General features: G+C 32.2%; 1 protein-coding gene across 1 annotated transcript in view; it reads right to left on the bottom strand.

Moving 5' to 3' along the window:
* Positions 1-13017: 13017 nt before the first annotated feature.
* The window catches only part of LOC143047666 (cleavage stimulation factor subunit 3-like), a 41078-nt gene continuing 29633 nt past the window's right edge, over positions 13018-24462 (bottom strand). Inside the window, exons 12-21 of the mRNA XM_076220852.1 lie at positions 23667-23741; positions 20604-20747; positions 19033-19135; positions 18573-18642; positions 18283-18379; positions 17918-18022; positions 17032-17176; positions 16583-16677; positions 16304-16364; positions 13018-15097 (exon numbers count right to left, since the gene is read on the bottom strand). Coding sequence (XP_076076967.1) covers positions 14907-15097; positions 16304-16364; positions 16583-16677; positions 17032-17176; positions 17918-18022; positions 18283-18379; positions 18573-18642; positions 19033-19135; positions 20604-20747; positions 23667-23741 — 1086 coding nt within the window. The 3' untranslated portion in view covers positions 13018-14906. The remainder of the gene's footprint in view (positions 15098-16303; positions 16365-16582; positions 16678-17031; positions 17177-17917; positions 18023-18282; positions 18380-18572; positions 18643-19032; positions 19136-20603; positions 20748-23666; positions 23742-24462) is intronic.

Raw genomic sequence — 24462 nt, forward strand, 5'->3', positions numbered from 1 at the left:
GTATATGTTCTAATCCAATGTGATCATATTAACTAGTAATCTGATGCAGAATTTCAGTAATCATTTAATACATGACGTATATCACGTAGCAGTACTGCTTATTTACACCACAGACTGCTTGATATATTGTCCATGTACACGTATTTACGAACAGATGCATGTCGTATGTCATGTAGCAGCACTGCTTAGCACCACTCGCTGATTGAGATATTGTCCTTGTCTGTATACTTATTTATGACCATATATTTTTATAACATTTTACACTATCATATTTCTCAAATTTAGGGACTGCGAATATGTTCCAGGTCATACTATAATTAATTTTGGACAATACATGTATGGTAATGGTCATATGAGAACTGTTCGACTCATTCTATCGCGGTCATATTATACAAGTGTGAAAATGTAACCCAACAGTTTAAGAATTAAATTATTTTTGCCTTTCAACAGTATCTGGACACACACATTTGATACACTGTAGCACCAATCTCTAAGCCTCATGTCCAGTGCTCTAGACCATTCGACCACACGCACTATTTACAAAATACAATTTCATTAGTCTAGGCGTTGCCTTGTCACGTAAAGCGAATCTAGAGATATACATAAGACATGCATGTGTAATAATCGTGCGAAGATGTTATTTTTTTCAAACATATTATTTATCTGTCAGCAAGTTTACTCAACATTTTGTATATACTGTATGGGATTATGATCTTCATACGGTACAGCCATACGTGTAAGGTCAACTTATCTTTTTTTTTAAACGTTAACCATCGAATTGTAATCAAAAACGGATAATAAAACGATTTTTTTAGTCATTGAATCATATGTTTATTATTGCTACATTACTAATTTTAAAAGACATGAATAAGCAAATGAATTTTTTTAGATTATAGTTAATACTTTGTCAATCTAATTGAAATATAGATCCATCGTAACTTGCAATATAATTAAAATATAGATCTATCCGACGATCGTAACTTGCAATCTAATTAAAATACAGATCTATCGTATAAACTTGCAATCTAATCAAAATATAGGTCTCTCATTTCGTTATACCCAATTAAAATATAGATCTATCGGAACTTGCGTCGAAGCTCGTCTTAGTATAACGAAATCAGAGATTATCACTTTAATACATAGACAAAGTCGGTTTGTCCTTTAAAAATACGAAGGACACTTTTTAAACTTGCGAGAATATCTTCAAGAAATATCTACAGTTCAATCTACGACCATTGATTTCTTATTTGATGTATTGCTCGTATCCGTTAAAGCCATGTCAGTTTTATATGGATGATGGACTGGAAGCGCTATGTGACAATAAAATACTTTAAATAATGTACCTAGGATTTGTATTATTTTTTTTTTACTTAAGAATTCAATGTTTCTTTTTGTAAATTCATTGGGGTGTAAAAACGTTGACTGAAGTATATTTTGTATGAAGCGGAAGTGCTTCATTCTAAAAATGAGCGCACGTTCAACTCTTTTACAACCATATAAAATTACTAAAAGAAGCATTCAATACTGGTAATTACATTTTTCGCTAAGATAATGAAAAATAGATTTTTATCATTTATTTATGGACTTTTTTGTGATAGCACGTGTCATCATGAATATTAAACTTCATTGGGATATGAAGGTGAATTTTAGTATGACGCACAAGCATTGTTATCCAATCAAAATAGCAGATTCTTTTGAAACATACATGTAATGTAATTATTAACTAATAGTACGATGTCAGTTTTATCTTTTGTAGATCATATGTACAGCTGATTATGTGACCGTTTTAACCTCTTCTCTCTATCGAATATACATTGTTTGTACTTAAAAGAGAAAGGCCATACTACAAAAAAAAATATGGAAAAGCAAAGGCCAACGCCAATTAAGAGTCGTATGACTATCTTGTAGGGTTACTTTTATCTTGACATTTTGGACATTTTTGTACCTGCCAGGCTACATGCTTAAGCTTGGCGGCCATGTACGTTGGCGAACGGGATCGTCGGATTACATATTACTACATACCCGAATGAAGACTGTGGTAAATGTTGGATCAAATTAGCCCAGTCAGCAAGTTCGGAAACGAAAGTAGGAGCTTGCAAAAGATATTCATCCGAGGCTTGGACCTCTTATTGCATTTAATAGGTCCCAGACCGAACATATAGGCAATCAAAATATTGTCGCACATCCTTTTCAAAAGGTTGTGTATAAAAATAAGAAGATGTGGAGTGATTGCTAATGAGACAACTCTCCAACAAAAACCAAATGACATATACACCAACTATAGGTCAGCTTACGGCATTCAACTAGGAGCAACACCCACATGCCGCATAGTCAGCAGTAGCATACACACTCTGGTCCTTATGTTGTTGCATCCATCCGTTTGTTTTCATTCATTGGTAAAAGACTGCGCTAAGGTTATACACAACAGGTATATGCGTCAACCTATCTCGATAAAAACACTTGCCTGGTGTACCGGTATCTCTTTTACGACCACAGAATCGCACTAAGTCACACTGATAAGCTGTCAACGATAATTTAATAATTAACAAATCTTTTCTTTTACATAGTTCCGCAATCTTTTTAATGAGTGATAATATATCGCTGTTGTTCCTGCCCATAAAGTACTTTTATGACCAATTTTACCTACTGGGTGAATATTTTACGTACGCTATTGCGTCAATGTCCCAAAATCTAACACATCCGTAACATGATAAGCAGCTTTTTTTTAATTAATTTATTGGTTCCAGATGTGGCCAGGTTATAAATGCCTTAAGTTATCCAAATACATCAACGTTTTTCAAACAGCCTGGATTTTGAACAATACTGAGTAAATAGATATAGGACGATGTGGTATGAGTGCCAATGAGACAACTCTCCATCCAAATAACAATTTATAAAAGTAAACCGTGATAGGTCAATGAACGCCCTTCAACACGGAGCCTTGGCTCTCACCGAACAACAAGCTATAAAGGCCCCCAAAATTACTAGTGTAAAACCATTCAAACGGGAAAACCAACGGTCCAATCTATATAAACAAGAGTGCACACACTGAAATGTCTCGCCTTCTTTACTAATCATTGATATTATGTTGATACTCCTAAATATAAAGCTTTATTACGACTGTCACATAAACTTAACTGAACAATGAAAATGAGGTCAAGGTCAGTTGAACCATATGCCAGGCAGACATGTACAGCTAACAATGCTTCCATACAACAACTATAGTTGACCTATTGCTTATAGTTTAAGAAAATAGACCAAAACACAAAAACTTAACACTGAGCAATGAACCGTGAAAACCAGGTCAAGGTCAAATAAAACCTGTACCACTGACATATAGATCATAAAATATTTCCCTACACCAAATATAGTTGACCTATGAGATATAGTATTAGATAAAAAGACCAAAACTCAAAAACTTAACTTTGACCACTGAACCATGAAAATGAGGTCAAGGTCAGATGACATCTGCCCGCTAGACATGTACACCTTACAATCATTCCATACAACAAATATAGTAAACCTATTGCATAAAGTATGAGAAAAACAGACCAAAACACAAAAACTTAACTATAACCACTGAACCATGAAAATGAGGCCAAGGTCAGATGACACCTGCCAGTTGGACATGTACACCTTACAATCATTCCATACAACAAATATAGTAAACCTATTGCATAAAGTATGAGAAAAACAGACCAAAACACAAAAACTTAACTATAACCACTGAACCATGAAAATGAGGTCAGGGTCAGATGACACCTGCCAGTTGGACATGTACACCTTACAATCATTCCATACAACAAATATAGTAAACCTATTGCATAAAGTATGAGAAAAACAGACCAAAACACAAAAACTTAACTATAACCACTGAACCATGAAAATGAGGTCAAGGTCAGATGACACCTGCCAGTTGGACATGTACACCTTACAGTCCTTCCATACACCGAATATACTAGACCTATTGCTTATAGTATCTGAGATATGGACTTGACCACCAAAACTTAACCTTGTTCACTGATCCATGAAATGAGGTTGAGGTCAAGTGAAAACTGTCTGACGGGCATGAAGACCTTGCAAGGTACGCACATACTAAATATAGTTATCCTATTACTTACAGTAAGAGAGAATTTAACATTACAAAAAATATTAACTTTTTTTTCAAGTGGTCACTGAACCATGAAAATGAGGTCAAGGACAATGGACATGTGACTGACGGAAACTTCGTAACATGAGGCATCTATATACAAAATATGAAGCATCCAGGTCTTCCACCTTCTAAAATATATAGCTTTTAAGAAGTGAGCTAACACCGCCGCCGCCGCCGCCGTAGCCGCCGCCGCCGGATCACTATCCCTATGTCGAGCTTTCTGCAACAAAAGTTGCAGGCTCGACAAAAACGAGAAACGAGAAACACGTATAAATTACATAAACAAACGACAACTACTGTACATGCATATTTGTGTAAACTTTAGATAAAGTATTGGCCCCACATCAATAGCAGATGTTATTAGCCCAGTTTTGTTATCATGCATGGTGTTAATAGTTTTCATGATCTTACTTACCATTGATCTTATGTTGATAGTCTTATATATAAAACTTAATTAGAACTATCACATACACTTAACATGATCCAAGAAAATGAGATCACGGTCAGACAAATCGAACTGAAAATACATGTAAACCTTACACTTGTTCCATAAAGCAAATATGCTTCAAATAAATAAAGTTGACCTATTGCACATTTAAGAAACAAACTTATTATTATTATTATTATTATTATGAAAATGTGGTCAAGGTCAGATGAACCCTGCCAGATAGACATGTACACCATACAACAGTTACTTGCTTTAAAACTAGTTGACCTATTACATCTAGTATCTAAGAAACAAACTTTATCAGGAAAACATAAAATTGACTAACTGCAATTAACCATAAAAATGAGGTCATGGTCAGATTGACATTATGATGCAAAATATATTTTCAAAAGTTTGCGATAGACATTATCTTTGCATTGTTAAAAAGCTACTTTCTAAGTTCCATAAACATCTCTGAAGGTTTGACAAAGATATTGATGTGTAACAAACTTTAACACGCTATTGCGCATAAATTTAGCAAGCTCGATAAAAAAAGCCATGTAATAGGCCACCTACAGATCCTTCAAAGTTCTTTATTCTGACCGAACGTATCTGCGAATGTATACATCCTACACAAACCAAAGAGATGCCCACTTTTGCAAGAGTTTTACTGCAAGTGGGAAGAAGACCAAGAGTGACCATGTTCGTATTCCCTTGTCGACCTAGGGATTGGGTTAGTTATGTTATTTTAAGTTCTACCATAGAGCTTTACTAATAATATATGTACTACTAGAGACACAAGTGTTATATCTCTCTGGTTCTATGTATTTCGATGAAACATTTTTTACATTACATGCCATCGATGATACTAATGAAACCAAATTTACAGCAGAAGAAAATGTTAATGTATGTTATTCTTATTAAAATGAGGTCGTGTTACTTGATTATATAAATGCATTATAGTTTCGAAGGTTATGCCAAAGTTAACATGTCAGCCTAGTATAGAGATTGTTAACGAATATCCCGAAATTAACATTCGATGAATGATATTGAAATTACAATAACATTAATACATACAAAATGACCTTTGTTATATAGCAGTGCTTATAGCACCACCCACTACACAAGCTCTCGTTCGTAAAAACGTATTTACATTCTCATCGGATGTTTTCTAATGCATAGTCCGTTGCTGTGTGTGTTACATTTTAATGTTGTGTCGTTGTTCTCCTCTAATATTTAATGCGTTTCCCTCAGTTTTAGTTTGTTACCCCGATTTTTTTTTTGTCCATAGATTTATGAGTTTTGAACAGCGGTATACTACTGTTGCCTTTATTTACGAACAGATATTTGATTAACATTTAACGCTGTTTCACAAATTTAGGGACAGTGAATATGTTCCGTACCATACGAGTATTTGGATAATACGCGTAGCGTATGATAATGACAGTATGTGCAGACATGCAGACATATTCATACGATTCTACCATACGCAACCAGATGCTCCGCAGGGCGCAGCTTTATACGACCGCAGAGGTTGAACCCTGAACGGTTGGGGCAAGTATGGACACAACTTTCAAGCTGGATTCAGCTCTAAATTTGGACTGTGATTAAATAGTTGACACAGCATAAGGTTCTGACACAGAATGAATGTGGTCTAATGAAATTAAAATGTTTTGTTTTGCCTTTGAGCAATTCACTATGCTGTTGAATATTAATCCTCTCAAAAAAAATGAAGAAATAGCAATAACTACTCATTTAAATACATCATAAAATATTAAAATGTAAAACAAGTGCTTGTTATCACTGAATGGTAAAGATTGTTTTAATTTATCAGTTGGTAGTAAAAGTGAATATACATTGTATATTGTATAAAACAATGATTTAAGTTGATTCAACTACTATTCTGGACAAAGAAAGATAACTCCAATCAATTGAAAATTTCTTGCTATTGCACAATATTGTGCAATTAGATATTTCTTGCTATTGCGCAATACTGTGCAATTGAAAATATTTGCTATTGCACAATACTGTGCAATTGAAGATTTCTTGCTGTTGCTCAATACTGTCTAATTGAAAATTTCTTGCTATTGCACAATACTGTGCAATTAAAGATTTCTTGCTATTGCTGAATACTCTGCAATTGAAAATTTCTTGCTATTGCACAATACTTAATATAATAATTTTGGATCCTGATTTGGACCAACTTGAAAACTGGGCCCATAATCAAAAATCTAAGTACATGTTTAGATTCAGCATATCAAAGAAGCCCAAGAATTCAACTTTTGTTAAAATCAAGGTAAGTTTAATTTTGGACCCTTTGGACCTTTATATTGACCAATTTGAAAACGAGACCAAAAATTAAGAATCTACATACACAGTTAGAACCGGCATATCAAAGAACCCCAATTATTCAATTTTTGATGAAATCAAACAAAGTTTAATTTTGGACCCCGATTTGGACCAACTTGAAAACTGGGCCAATAATCAAAAATCTAAGTACATTTTTAGATTCAGCATATCAAAGAACCCCAAGGATTCAATTTTTGTCAAAATCAAACAAAGTTTAATTTTGGACCCTTTGGACCTTAATGTAGACCAATTTGAAAACGGGACCAAAAATTTTATGGTCATAAACCTCGTGTTTAAATTTCATAGATTTCTATTTACTTATACTAAAGTTATGGTGCAAAAACCAAGAAAAATGCTTATTTGGGCCCCTTTTTGGCCCCTAATTCCTAAACTGTTCGGACCTCAACTCCCAAAATCAATCCCAACCTTCCTTTTGTGGTCATAAACCTTGTGTTTAAATTTCATTGATTTCTATTTACTTATACTAAAGTTATTGTGCGAAAACCAAGAATAATGCTTATTTGGGCCCTTTTTTGGCCCCTAATTCCTAAACTGTTGGAACCAAAACTCCCAAAATCAATCCCAACCTTCCTTTTGTGGTCATAAACCTTGTGTCAAAATTTCATAAATTTCTATTTACTTAAACTAAAGTTATAGTGCGGAAACCAAGAAAATGCTTATTTGGGTCCTTTTTGGCCCCTAATTCCTAAAATGTTGGGATCAAAACTCCCAAAACCAATCCCAACCTTCCTTTTGTGGTCATAAACCTTGTGTTAAAATTTCATAGATTTTTATTCACTTTTACTAAAGTTAGAGTGCGAAAACTAAAAGTATTCGGACGACGACGACGACGACGACGACGACGCCAACGTGATAGCAATATACGACGAAAAATTAAAATTTTTGCGGTCGTATAAAAACATTATAAAAGTTAAAATGTTAACCTTATCATCATAAAAGGGGTTTATAAAAATGATTCTTTTGTTATCAAGTTATATAATTATCAAGGTTACACGATTAATTAAATAAAGTGACAACGAATAACCAAAAACATTTTACACTTTTTTAATTATAGTTATCAAGTTATATGATTATCAAGGTTACACGATTAATTAAATAAAGTGACCACGAATAACCAAATAAATTTTACACTTTTTTTAATTATAGTTATCAAGTTATATGATTATCAAGGTTACACGATTAATTAAATAAAGTGACCACGAATAACCAAATAAATTTTACACTTTTTTTAATTATAGTTATCAAGTTATATGATTATCAAGGTTACACGATTAATTAAATAAAGTGACCACGAATAACCAAGTGAATTTTACACTTTTTTATTAATTTTACACATAGTTACTATTGGTTTTATTCTTGCGATTGCCGAATGACAAAATGTCGATGATATCTTTAAGAAATATTCATAATTCAATCTTCGACCACTTGTTTCTTACTTGCTGTCTACTCGCATCTTACACATACAAATATATATATATCCATAATGGCCTCCAGAAAACCTCCTGTGACACATAATTAAGCATAAACTAAGCAACCCACTCCACCTCCGCATTGCTGCAAACAACGTGTGAGAAGGAAGAGGTTATGTTATAAAGCTGCCAATACCATCAGCTCTTTCATTAGCTCCTTTACAAAACAAAGTTATACAATCTGCACAAATATCAACAGTAACATGGAGAAAATCAATTTATGTAATTTCATGTCACACCTGTGGCATTCAGAATTTGGGAGAAATAATGAACAAAATTAATATTCAGCTAAATAACCATCAACCATTGTACAAAACCAACAAAAACTTACCCATCACAAGACATCTTCGCTTAAACAATAATCGGTTTGCTAATGTTTCTTAGTTTCCAAATCATAGAAGATAACACGGAGTAAGACCCTAGGCGAAAAGGAGAAGAGAAAACATTTGGATCCACCAGTTCCGTACTTTAGAGCCTGGTGGGCTTAATAAAAAAGACGAGAAAAGAAATCCATACAAGAAAGACGTTCTGAAACACCAGCAAAGCAAAAATTTAGTGGTACAAGAAAAGACATTAAGGCAGATGTTCTGCGTATTTTGAAAATATTTCGAATTTTGATAGGAAAGAGTTGGTGATCATGATAACGCAAAAAGGCTAAGCAGATACATTTATGCATGGTCTACAACTGATGTACAAACAAATTGGGATAGAGTAATCGATATATTCTTACATGTTATATCGCTACAGGAAGGTTTGGAACATCACCATGAGACTCGTTCAGAGATTTTTGACAACCAATAAAATATCAGTATACTAGTAGACGAGAAATAAAAAAAAACCGAATAAACGCAATACTAATAAGATATAACTAACAAAAAAAAAAGAACCCAGAACACAAAAAATATTCATGGACGGAAAAAGTCCAGAAGTCGAAGTCGAAACGGCATAGCAAAAGTAAACAAAATTGTATCTGGAGACTTCAAATATGTCCAGTAGAAGTCAAATTTGCTTTTAGGTCATTTATGGAAGTTAAATGGCTCACTTGAAACAGTCGAACTAAAAGTTCAACAAGTCGACTAGAACAGATGTCTTCGTTTACTAAAAGAACAAAGTGGTTATGTTCCAGACCGTATGAGTATTTGGACCGTACGCGTACGGTCTGGACCGTATGTGTACTTTTTCGAAATACGCATACGGTCGGACCGTACGCGTACGGTCTGACTAATATTAAGAAGTTGTACAAGTTTATTTGATACAAATGTATATGGCAGATCAACATAACTTATATCTGAAATTAATATAAAAAGTTCAATAGTAATTGAAATAAAAACTTTTCATATTATAACTATTTTAAAAAAATCACGCTTATTCAATCTGTTAATCTCCTGTATTTAGCATGTCAGTAATTCATTAATAGCAGCCCAGTATGCTCATTGAAACTATCTGAAGTAAACATAGGGTGGGAGAACAATAGTTATAGAATATTTAGGAACTTTACAAAAAAATGCATATGCAAAGGAACATGCATGAACAAAAAATGTTAATGTAAAAAAAATATGACGTTCTCTGTGGAAACCAGTGTCACCTTGAGTAACAAAATAAAATTATCGGATAAACAAATATTTAATTTCAATTGTTCACTTATTCACTTTATCCATCCATGGAAGTAATATTTGAATATTACTTCCATGATCCATCTAACTGTAATTATAACAATTTATATAACGAAAAATAAAGATTTTGATAAATGTTTGTTTGAATTTAACCCATATGATCCCAAAACATGTATTGTCAGCTGGACCGTACGCGTATACTCATACGGTCCGACCGTACGCGTATGGTCCGACCGTACGAGTATACGTATACGGTCCGGACCGTACGCGTACGGTCCAAATACTCGTATGGTCTGAAACAGTTATAAATCTTATCTAAAGGAAGTAAATTAGAGAAAAATATTGCCAACCTATAGATAAGACAATCAGAAAGGTAAATCGGACATCAAGCTGAATAATGTAGTTTTCTTTCAGGTTCAGGAGTAAATGGAAAAGCTGGTTTGGTTTTTGACGGTCAAGTTGGGGGACCTTTAGATACAGGAATAGAAGAACCGCTATAACAGAAACAATTTGCCCGATAGCGGACCTCTGACTGAAACAAAATTCGAAACCGCAAATAGATGTATTTTGAAAATGTTGAGAACAGCAGTTATGACTTCGATCTTTTGTTTAATTTTGTGTCAATTTACCTATTATTGTTGTAGAGGAGAAATAAAATGTATTGGGGAAAGACTTTAAAGAGTGTTTTATTTGACACGGGGGTTGGAAAACTTTTTATTTTAGATAATAACATATAATTTCCAGAAAACAGTATAGACACTCGATCAAGTACAGTAGATGCTCGTTATATTTTTATGCGACTATCATACAAGTGAGAGGTTTGGCCAGCTATAAAACCAGTTTTAATCCATCATTTGCTACATCAGAAAATGCCTGTACCAAGTCAGGAATATGACAGTTGTTATCCAATCGTTTGATGTGTTTGAGCTTTTGATATTGCCATTTGATAAGGGACTTTCCTTTTTGAATTTTCCTCGGATTTTTTTTGGTGAATTTGCTTTTCCCTGCTTTGTATCAATCGGGCGAGTTTAACCCTTTTCAACTGATTTTTATAGTTTGTTCTGTTGAAACACTGTACTGGGTTTGAGCGCCAGCCAATCAGTTTAACTCCGCAACACTCTATATGTGCCTGTCCCAAATCATGACCCTGTTGTTCAGTGGTTGTCGTTGGTTCTTGTCTGTCATATTTGTTTTTCGTAATTGTTTTGTTATAAATTGAGACTTTAGTGCTCTCAATTGAATTATTCATGTCACCGTCTATTACAGCCGATTATGTGGTATGTTGTTTCTTCGTTGTTCAAGGCCGTATTGTTGCCTTTAATTGCTTACATTCACTTAATTTGAACTTTTTTAGAAAGTTGTCTCATTGTGCTAATGCAATACTAAGGGGTATATGTATATAGTTACGGAAAACCAGGATAAAACTAAATTGGGGATGTACTCTAAACAATTTTAAGATAAAATACAAATCGAAGAACTACAGAGAACAGTACCACCATTTATGAAGCATAATTAGAGAAATTAAAGAGTGTCCATGTGGTCCATGGTATGCTCCCGATGTCTAAGTCCAAAAAAAAAGACTCGTCATCGCGGCCTTGTGTGGATTACAGGAAATTAAATGGAAAGACCATAAAAGATGAGTATCCTTCACCAAGGATTTAAGTTAATGTGGATGTTGTGTGTGGACCTCACAAGTTCTCTCCCATTGACTTCGATATGGTTTATAATAAAATACTGCATTTCAACCTTAATCCTAAACGTGTTTTTCATCAGTAAACATCAATGACATTTGGACAAATGCATACATCATCTTTCTGGAGAATAAACGAAACTGCAGTTAGCGGACTTCAACATGTTGACCAGATGGCACCTAAGCAAAATGTAAAAGAATTTAGATCAGTCTTCTGTTCGGTTTCGAATTACATAAATTCATTAAAAACTTTCATCAACAGCCTACAGTCTGTTTGAAATTAAAAATCAATAGGTAAATGTAATTGGACAGAAAAATGTAGTAAAGCCTGTTAACTTTGAAGAATACATTAATTGTCACAGTATTTAATCAATATTTTGAAATGAGAATTTCGAGTGATACTAGTAGGTGAGGGGTTGTAATAATTTTCTGAGATTTAGGTTTAGAAATAATCGAATTTTAATACCTGTATCCATATTTAATAAAGTGTTGAGTAATTTTTTGAGGTTTTTTTTTTTGGGGGGGGGGGGGATATTATTTACTGTAAATGGTCTAAATATTTGACACTTGCTGAGTTTAAAATATCCCATTTTATGCTGGTTTAGATATTTTCGAAGTTGACATATTCCTTTAAAGTAAACTGAGTTTTCATTCCCGAATTTGACTTTCATCAGGAATTTGGAACCCATTTTAACCTATAAGAGGACTGACGAAATATGATTTTCAACATGTAGAAGGAGCGAAAAAACAGTATGTCCAACTTCAACATTGGTTGATATTTGACGAGAGGACAAAATATTTCATGTTTATTCAGGACAAGAACAAATTAAAAATATTTACTCAATAGGTAGGTTCTGCTAAATTAATGAAAGGTATATGAGAATACTTTCAACTATACAGAAACAGTTAATCAAATAAACTGTTAACATAGAAATATGCATGTTATTTTGATAGTAAAATGCAAATGTTTAAATTAACATGGAATACATGAACATTTATATAGAGCAAATGATTCAAGGTCAGTAGACCATAACTGGAGGCCAGGTCCAGGTATTCTCTAGTTTTTTGGCATCACACATTCCATTGACTTACCATATGTGGTTTTCCTTAAACTGGCTAATCACATAACTTAACCAATTTTTGACACATCTGAAAAAACTGTGCCTTTGCGTCTTTGTGAGACAATGGATATACAAGCTGATTTGAGTGCATGGTTGAAAAAAATCAAATAAAGATGGATAAGGAAATCTGGAATAGGTTTCTTACAGAGAGTTGACCATCAATAAAACACTATCTTTTAAATCATTTTTATTAGTTTTTTCTGTCTTCTGTGAAATTTGACAAAATGATGTTCTTTCTACATAAATAAATGTATACACAAATGATTTATTGAGATGATGATAGTATATAACAATTGATTAACCCAAAAGAACACATTATTTCCAACTTTTCCAGATACAATTAGTATTAGAACAAACTTTCAGTATAAGAACTTTATGGTTCATATCCAAAAAAAACAAAGGTCAACTGTATTATCTTTCAAATGAAAGTCACAAATTCAAAGTTTAATTCATTTATAAATAATGATTCATACAAAAATAAGAAGTATTATAGTGCAAATAAAATGAAATGTATAACCCAAAGAAATGAATTCCCCACCAAAATGACAATGAATGATACAGTACTACAAATCCCATTGTATGTTATCAACAATGACAATAAATTCATTTACAGTAGTTCACAATAATATCCAATTAATTTACTGCTTTCAGTGAGAATATAAAGAAATGACTCCTTTTCCAGTTATTCAAATTTTTCTGGTCTTTTACACCTAGAGCATTAAATGCTGGATGTAAGAAAAGCAGTCAGAAATTTGATCAATTTGAAGAAAATAATAGCCCAAATAGTGAAAAATTACTTCATCTATTTTCCACCCACTTTTGTACTTCTGGCATATTAAAATTTCCCAACTCATATGATATCAAAGGAATACAATGTTCCAAAATTTCGCCTCCATAGCAATTGAATCTTTATTCAAGTTTGTTTGTCAGTGAAATTATTTGAAGACACATTTCAAAAATGATTGTTTTGCAAATGTCATTGGGTCAACCAATGCAAAATGGAGGTCAGACATATAGTGAACTCTAAATTTAGTGTAGAAATACATAACAAACTAACATTTTCATTAAAAAACGAATTTAGAAATTAAAAATTCATTGATATATGTTGAAACCGTTCTTCAACCTTACCTAAACTTTTCACTTTGCAATGAAAATAATGAAATCCACAAAATCAGAGCATATATTTTTTCAAATCTTTTTTGTAGAGATATGAAATATTAGATATTTGAATAAAAGTTTTATGGTCTTGAAACAACACTGAATGAAACCACATGATTGAGGTATCATGTATTTGCCCTTTCACTTTCACAGATTCATCTAAAAAGCTAATGCTGCTGTTGTCAGATTTGCACATATAGGTCTTGCATTTTGTCAAAATTTGGAACATTTTTTTTTTCATTGCAACATGTTCTCCAGTGATCAAGAGTTCAATAAGAAAACATGTATATAATAATACATCCTGTTTAGATGGAAATGGAAACTTGTTAAACAAGAAACAATATACTAGCCAATTAAAATGGATTTTTGATTGAAATGGTCACATTTACAAGTTTGGATGGAAACTAGAATACAAAATGCCAATTTGATCCATAAAAAAACATTTCAGAAATCCGGCAACCTTCAATAGCTGCATGTACAAGTTAGTTAACATCAAATTTAATATATTTAACCAAAAAGTTATATCTAAATTCAGTTCACTTTTTATGCCACTTCAATGCAGTTTTATATGGAAATTCTGTGAATATCAGTTAGTCTGACATGTAAATACACAAGGTTCATGCAATAACGAATAAACACATTGTTACAATCTAACATAAACTGGATAAATCATACTTCTCTGCTATTTATTAGATTTGTTGCATCATTTTGACAAGGCAATAAACCTAAAGCTATGAGTAGAGTGAAACCTTTAATTTTATGTCAGTACTAATATATACTGACAAGGTGAAACCTCTGATTTTATGTCTGTATAAATGTATACTGACAATTTAACTGTTTGTTAACAGTATTTACTATCTGAACAGATGTAACTACATTTAAATACATTAAAACAATAAAATATCTCATTTAATACGTTTCTGTTGCCGACTTCTATAAATGTCATGTAGAGGTGGCGCTGTCTCTGAGTTTTCATCATCGCTATCTTCTCCTTCTGTTATCCTTCGTTTTCTGCCAAGTGCAATGTCAATTGAGTACTGAGTGCCAGAATCTGGTCGGAGAAGTCCTTCAACTCCATTTTCTATGATGATTGGAGCTGTCACAAAAAACAAGAAGATTTTAATGTGCTACTTAAATACAAGGGTATATCAAAGTAAAGAATAATCACAAAGACAATAATAACTTGTAAAAATGGCTGTCAGACTTGAGAGCAATATCAGAATAACAAGAACATTTTACATAAGCACTGCCCATAGATATTGACAAAAAATGCAATGCTCAGATGATATTAAAACAAACAGGAAATGATTGCCCATTAGATCTTAAAATTTCTAGCATGGTATAACTCAACAATTATAGTTCCAGACCATATGAAATGAAAAACACTCCTTAATACAGAAGAAATTAACACATGACTAACATACCCATTGCTCAGTTGTTATAAATGTTGTTATTGTGTAATTGTATATTTTGGCATTGCATTTTCTCTGATTGTTCATGACGTCTTTACTAAATCTGTTGGATGTCTACTGATTGATACATTAGTCTAGGAGAACATGGTTTATTTATAAGTTCTTGATGGTTTGAATTAGCTTTAAGTTATCATAAGTACTCATACATCGATACTTTTTGTCATTATTCCTTATTTTTTTTGTGATTTTTGCCAATATGACAAGACCAGGCATTTTCAACTGATTTTTAATTTGTCTTCAAATGTTGTGCTGTTACACCACTGCTCCAAATCAAGAAAGGGTTGAGCTCTCATAGACATGTTAAACTCCACCACATTAGTAAGACCCAAAGGAAAGATAAGAAAAGACAAAATAAAGAAGAACAGACAAATGAACAGATGAAGTGACAGAGAAGGTAATAGGTAATTGCAGAATGTCAACTCATCTGTCAGTAGGGTTTTATAATAAAGGTTATCCAGTATACTTTAAGTAATTCAATGGAGTACTTATTCTTTTTTTTTTGTGTAATGACATTGTTCATATCTAGATTTTACCAACAATTAAGTATAAATAACCAAAAAGTTTATTGTCCATGACATCACACATGACATTTCTGACCAGGTTATATCATCTTAGTCATTTTTGACAAACTGAAATAAACAAGGTGTTAATTTTCTTATAAAAAGTCAAGGGAAGAAAGAAAACTTTTGTCGTCAGACCTCCTATGTTTTTATAAGGTCACTTAAAGAATATGAAAAATATATCAAATTTCAAAGAAAAATCTATTTTGTCAGACCTCCTTTGTTATAATAGTGTCATTTTTAGAATATGAGAAATAAATTAAATAATACCTTCTGGTAGAGTCAGATTCTTCATATGTTCTATGAATTTATCCATCATAACAAATGGTCCCTGAAAAAAATATAAAATTTATCTGTAGTTATAAATAGGTAAGGTTTAACACATAAAGTATAATTGTAATTTCATTCGTTTAAATGGGCAGTGCATTAGAGTGAAATTAGTTTTTCCTGGATGTTTTCATTCTACGTTGCCACCTGTCTTATTACTTTTAATTTGTTTTGTTTGTAAACTGTTCCCTAGACTAAATTTCTGTCTGTGTTATAACTTACATGAAAACATTCTGGAGGTGGTAACACAGTCAGAAGGCTACCAGCTGCAGGAGGTGGAGGGAACTCTCCACCAGAGACAGGATGGGAACCAGGCACTGAAACAGAAAGGAGTACAAGTAACATCACTACTTAAAATTTCTAAAGAAAATTCAATGTAGCTTTTTTAATAGATATACTTTTAAAACATACTTTAATCAAACATATTTCATAAATGCAAACTGAATTTCACAAATTAATTAATCTTTTTTGCCAAATCCATTTTTAAACATACTTTAATCAAACATATTTCATAAATGCAAACTGAATTTCACAAATTAATTAATCTTTTTTGCCAAATCCATTTTTCTTAAGGTAGTGTTTAAGGTAGTTTTCAGTATCATTAATATAAATGGCTATAGTTTTTATATTTGCCTGTAAAGACATTAATAAGAATTCAAATATGGTCTTACAAACAACAGCCTTAGGTTTGAATGGCAACATCTGTTCTACGTCAGGCTTTGGGTACTCTGGTTGTCTTTTATTATCCTCCTCAATCATGACAGCTTTAGTGACAGAGCTGGATGGAGCCTGAACTACCTGCTGTTTAACTAGATCCTGAAAGAATATACGTTTTATACCTATAATTATATCTTATAAAAAGATAAAGGCCAAAGTACTTTCTGTTTAAAAGGTAATGTATGTACATGTATATAAAAGCAATAATAACAACCTTAAAAACTAAAACTAGCACTAATTAGTTCAGTCTATGAAGGAAGACATGTGTAGCTTTTCATCTCGACTTAGTATAAACAGAAATGACAAAGTCCATGTCTCAGTGTTGGAAAAACCCCAAATCAAGCAGTAAAAAAAACTGAAATAGCAGTTGCACAACTTCAGTCTGGCCCTATCAAAAAAACTAAAAATATGATTTCATCAAAAAGAATATTACAGGAAAAGCACAAGTAGTAATTGTCTCAATGGAACTAATACTCAAATTTTAGATATTGCTTTGGATTTTCTACTTAATTTTACTGTTCTTTACATAAAACAGTAACTACTAACAAAAAATTCACATAAGTCACACCTCACTTTCTAGGTGTTAAATTGTCCTTAACATTGAATATTTCTAAATGTCATATGACTTGAGAAAGGCTATCTTATGTCATAGGGGGAAACAACTAAATTACCGGCAGGCTATTTTCCCCCTAATAAATGAGAACTCTGATGAACAATAGCAAGTGATCTAGTCTTATTGCAAATAATAGTCATTTTAGATAGAGAAAATCTATTGAGATCTTCTTACTTTTCATTTCCCCCAAAAAAATCCTACATCTATTTATCAACAGAGATACTTACGTAATAACCAATAGCTTTTAATTCTGTCTGTGTACAAGGATACAAATCTATGTATTTATATCTATCTATCAACAGAGCTGTGTCTTTGTCTTCAAATTCTTGAACCTGAAATTCATTAAAGAGATATATTTACTTTAAAACAGAAATATTTAATTCTGTTAGCTGTCAGGGTTTTGATGAAAATTTATCCAGAAAAGCAATAAAGGTATTTTTTTTTTTATTAATTACACCTGTTTTTAAATCGCTGATTTTTACTTGTAGTTAATTACTAGTCCATGTGAATTATACATATCATTGAACTCCTGTAACAAAACAAGCCATGATTTGATTTAAAGTAGTTTCACTTAATATATTGTTCAACACACCTTTTCTATGGCCTGTGCTCTTCTCTTTTCTACTTTCTGTATACAGGCTAAATCTCCAACTTCAGATTCAAATGCCAAAAATCTACTCCATATTTCTCTGAAAACAAAAATAAGTTTACAAAACTTGGAACACAGTATGTGATTCCTATATAAAACAGTTACTCTTTGAATTTTCAAATTTATAAAAATTATTAATTAATTGAAGTACAACTATAAAGAACCCTAAATCTAATTTTGTATTAACAATGAGAAAGCGAATGGAATTCAAGCAATCAACTATCCATACTTACATAGATTTTTCAGGAAGTATTTGTCCAGATGATAAAACTCTCTCATACAGGACTCTTGTGTTATTATCCTCTGAAAAAGAAAAAAGTTTAAGTCAATAGTATTACACCATGTGAAAAACAAAGATATGAAAAATTCTTCTACTTTCTTATCAACAATTATTTTAGAAGTAGAATTTCCAACATTTCTTTGAATCATTTAAGCAAAAATCTTTGTATAGTACAAAATAAAGCATCCTTGGCTTTGAAAGCTAAAATAGTTTAAAATATATGTAGAAAGCCATCTCATTCAATTTCCTCTTATATACCATTTTCTAACTAAAGTAAAATATATTTAAAAACAAAACTCAAGTCTATAACATACAAGCTGACTTCCTTAGAAAAGGTGAATTGGAATAGCAATCATAAATCTGCAAAGGAATATGTATATGTATAAATAATCTTAGATAATATGATGACTTACCATTCAAATGAGACATAAAATCCATGTAACAAAGAGCGTATTCAGGATGTCCTCCGTATTTCTTTAATCCGAGTTCAAAAATCTTCAGGGCAACGTTTTTCTCCTGTTAGGTTTGAATAACAATATTTTAAGAAGTTTAATTAATAAATTCACAGAAATAATGAATTTAAACAGAGACAAGATGTGCTGAAATAACATGTTTACAGACAATACAGCTTTGTTTTCTTTGGTACATATGAAAAGTACCAAAAAGAAAGATTTAGCCACATTGTCTGGAACTTAAAATTCTCTATTTATAAGTGAACAAGAATATGTGTCCATAGGACACCATTCCCTGCTTGTACTATCACATTTCTATGTTCAGTGATCATCAAAATCTGGATCAACACTCAAACTTTGACACTTTTTATAATTCTTAAATAAATCAAGGGCTGTTAGAGGAGTAAGAACCAACTCTTCTTTTCTTATTAAAAAAAATAAAATATGTGAAAGTTTTACAGTATGGTCTGCGCCTAATAAACTATAATGAAATAAACAAAATAACAAAGTATGACAACGGTACTTTTATTGGGATCATATTACTGCATATACATATATGAATAGATCATGTAGATGGACGTTCAATTCTTGACATAAAATATTCATACATACATATATATGCATTATCTTCAATACTGGTAGTTTAATGAAACATGATAATATATAGCAATTCAAGGGAGGAACATAGTTTAATTAAAAAAGAAACTATCTAATGAATTTTTCAGATTACAACATGGTACTGAAATAACATATGCTACAAAGATTCTTTTCCCACAGTTTAGTCCAACCTTTTGGAGTAAATTCACAAGTGTTAAAATTTAATGAATACTTTTACACCAGGTTATACAGAATAAAAACACTAGTATGAAGAAGATACACACTAGGATATTTCATATATATGTACTATGATAATTCTACACACTGAAAAAATGTACACTTACATAAACCAGATTTTTACTAAAGCATGGACTACATGTGTACGACTTAACAGTCAACATATTGAATTCAAGAAAAGTTTGCATTTGATGGGATAAATAAACTTTCATTTAAGTAGTTAATCATGTTAATATACTAAACTTAAAAAAATAAACTTTCGTGTACCAAACTTTTGTCTTAGCAAATATTTGTATTCAAATAAAAGAGAGTAGATTGATTACATCCACAACCTATTGAACATTATGTCCAATATTAAATAAAAATTTCTACTGCTGCATTATCATAGCAATAACAACAATTTAAGCCTTTACTGCTGTCAATTATTCCCTTGATTCTTGGCAGTGAGTATTTACTAAATACTCAACAGCCGCAAGCACACACAAATTCTAATTACTTGGGATTCATTTTTTTTTTGTGGGTATCAATTTTCATGGATATCTGATTTGGTGGTTTTGCCAATCTCTGTATACAAAGCTTATTGATACCATGTTATTCATTGAACATTTGAATTTCTGATTCACCTGTACTCACAAAACCCATGAAATTTGGTATCCAACAAATAATAATGATTCCACAGTATATAAACTGTCACTAACCTTGCTGCAGTAATATTCCATCAATGCTGCTGCCACATAAACTTGATATTTTGTTTTATTGTTTTCTCTCGCCATTTTGAATACAAGACGTGCTGACTTAATCCCTTCTGCTCTTCTGGCGAATTTCATATATTGTATATAGCCCTGTAAGAAATCTAGTTATTTAGTTGTCAACCTACGATTGTTCAACCCAACATACGTTCCCCTGCAAACTCTGTTATGAACAACAACATAATATCTTTTCCTGTTGGAGCAAATATTCTACAACCATTATTTTGTAAGAAAATCCCATATTCAACAAAGGATTGAAATGACAAATGTATCTGTTTTGATGATTCTTGTGTTGGTGAACATTAAGTCTGTTAAGTATCTTTCTATCTAATTTGGTTTTTGCACACAAAAGGGTAAACAAATCGTCATTTAAGGGCAATCACTAACTATATCGGCACATTTGACTTGTTGGTAGATATTGCATTACTGATTATTTTTGTTATATAAAGTGTCTATTCCTCTATCATAACTTTTATCACATAAGGCAAAATGCAAATAAATGGTTTAAATCGTATTTACTCAATAAGGAGCTCGAGTCTTTGGAAAATTGCCTACCTGTAAAATGTGGCTTGCTAATCATTTTTGTTTATTCAATTTTTTATCTTTCTGTTATCATATTAAAGATACATGGCAAAAATGCAAAAAATTGGTAAAAATCATCATCAAAGGGCAATAACTCTAATAAAGAGTTGACTGGCAGTTTCGAGCATGTAAACTTATTAGTAGAATTTGTTGTGCTGATCACTTTTGCAATTTAAAGTTCCCCCAAACTATTATCACTTTCAAGATAACGGCAAACAAAAATAACCAGGTGCTCCGCAGAGAGCAGCTTTATACGACCCCAGTGGTTGAACCCTGAACAGTTGGGGCAAATTTGTCACAATATTCAAGCTTGATTCTGTCTGAATTTGGATTGTGATCAAATTTTTTACATAATATAGGTTTTTGTCACAACATTAATGTGGTCAAAGATCTAACAAATCTATTGCACAATACTGTGCAATTGAAGATTTCTTCTTGAAACTTTTCAAACTTCGAAATTTGAAAAATTTTGAAAAAAAGGAAGCCCTTCAAAAAATGGTAAACAAAAAATCCCCCCCCCCCCTCCAACTTTTTGAAACCCCCTTGGAGCAATAACCCTTTAACTCAATCCCATGCTTTCCATTGCAGTATTGAACCTTGTAGTACAATTTCAGAGAGATCCATACACTTCAACACAAGTTATTGTCATGTTTGTTTGGAAACTAGAAACATGCTTCTTTTTGGCCCTTTTTTGGCCCCTAATTCCTACATATTTTGGGCAATTAATCCAAAACTTAATCCCAGCCTCCCCTTTGTTATATGGTACATTGTGGTACAATTTCAGAGAGATCCATACATATACACGTAAGTTATTGTCTTAAAACTAGAAAAGTGCTTGTTTTGACCCCTTTTTGGCCCTTAATTCCTAAACTTTGGTCCCATAACCTCTAAAATGAATCCAAACCTTCTACTTGTGGTTTTAAACATTGCGGTATGATTTCAGAGCAATTGAAATACTTCTACACAAGTTATTATCCTGAAACTAGAAAATAGCTTGTTTTGGGCCCCTTTTGGGCCCCTAATTCCTAATTGGTTTGGACCATCATTCCCAAAATCAATCCCAACCTTCCTTTTGTGGTATTGAACCTTCTGAAAAAATTTCATGAAGATCTATTTACTTAAACTAAAGTTATTATCCGGAAACCAATGTGTCTTCGGACGACGACGCAGACGACGACATCATACCATTATACGATCCCAAAATTTTTTTGGGGTCATATAAAAATAAAATGAAGAAATTTGCCATCATAAAATCGGGTCATCATACACATTTCTTTAGTTACAGTAGATATCCCAATGATCACTGCATCAAGTTTGGTTACATTTGGCCTTGTAGTGTCAGAAGAGAAGATTTTTGTAAAAGTAAACAGACTAAAGATGATCAATGCTTCAGGCCAGGTAAGTTAAATAGGCTTGAGCTGCTAATTGCTTAAAAGAAGTTTGTGATGCACAGTCTAAAATATAAGGGACACATTTAAAAATCCTCCACCATTAATATAATTATTAATATCAAAAACAGCATGTGCTGTCACATATTCCTAATTTATTATTTTACTTCCATATTTATCAAGACGGTATGATGCAGTTAAAAAGAAAGGTGCGACAAAAATGACATACACCTGCATGATATTTTCATATACATAACATGTTGAACATTAGAAAAGCTAGAGATTAGTACACAACTAATATTGGATGCTAGTGCCTTGCTCTGTAATTGTCAATGTAAATGTGGATGTACTGACTTTCTTCATCTTGTAGAGTACATTAGTAGAAAACTTTGCTTTGCGTTTATGTACATTGTTATGCATCATTAGTTCTTTTGATAAAGACAATCTAAGGACACCTCATCAAAGGTAACAAACCTGTAATCAGTGAATGATTTATGGCTTCAATATAACTTATTGAGGGATAATTGTTTGACAGCATGTTGTTATTCAAATACTTTTTATTGATGTACACAAGCCAAAGACCAAGCCCTACATTTATTTGCCCAAAGAATTAGACTAACTGAGACACTTCAAAGTATCTTAAATATGCTGCATCTGTTGTAATAAACCCAATTATGACCGAAATATCTTTGTGAAATAGTATGCCCAAGCGGACATGTCCAAAACCCAAACGGACATTTTTAATGATCAATAGTTGGTCAAAATTGAAATAACCGTTTTATGAAAAATGCCTTAAATAACAAAAAGTGGCAAACAAACAGACAGAGGTCAAATCAGTACACCCCTTTTGAGTGGGAATATAATATAATTACAATTAATTGCTTCAAGACAAGTCTTTCATTTCCATATATAAACAAGTATATCAATGATTGCTGAGGAGACAACTATCCATCAAAGACTGACACACAATTGAGCTGATTCTGGAACTATCTCAAGACTGAAGAGGAGAGAAACAGTTTTAATAACTATATGTGGTAATTACCAAAGTGGGGTCTGTGTCCTGCATGGCAAGAAATCTTTTATATATGGTGTGTACCTTTTCATACTTCATTCTTCCCTGTTAAAACATACATTATAAATTAATTTGGAATACATCTTGACAAGTATTGCATGTGTAGGAATAATGCTTATTTCACCTTTCATGAAATTGACCTTTTTAAAATTCTATTCTAATGAACACTTATTTTGAAATGAAGGCATGCGTTAGGAACTTTTTTAATTGTTGTAAAATGTGTTACTCATGTATGCATATAGTTAAGTGACTTTCTTATCAAGGACATTATTGAACATTTTTATGAACATTTCAGTATTTTGTTCCCACCGACCTAGATTAAAAGGGGAATTTTGAGATAAAAAAGTTTAATCATGCAAAATGTTCATGTGTAACAAAATATTTGTTCCGACGTGACATTTGTTCTACCTGAACAAATTTCATATGAAATATGTTCCACCTGTATTTATATCACAGAAAATATGTTCCAGCACTGTAAAATTTGTTCAGGAACTAATTTGTTTGATCAAATGTGATATAAGTTTCGGAACAAAAATCACAGCTCTATGAATTTTGTTCCAATATTAAAAGTAAGAAAAAAGAGGGAAATAATTTCCTGTGATCACTGGTGATATTAGTTTTGAATGAATATATATAATAGAAATAATAATAAGTCCTGCTCAAAACCTATTTCACAGAAAATAAGTGCCTTTGCAACATATTGAACGGCCAAATATTTTCTTGTTACACTTAAAACATTATAATGTAAGCTGGATGCTGTACTGTG

This window comes from Mytilus galloprovincialis, chromosome 10 (assembly GCF_965363235.1).
Source record: "Mytilus galloprovincialis chromosome 10, xbMytGall1.hap1.1, whole genome shotgun sequence".
Lineage (NCBI taxonomy): Eukaryota > Metazoa > Mollusca > Bivalvia > Mytilida > Mytilidae > Mytilus > Mytilus galloprovincialis.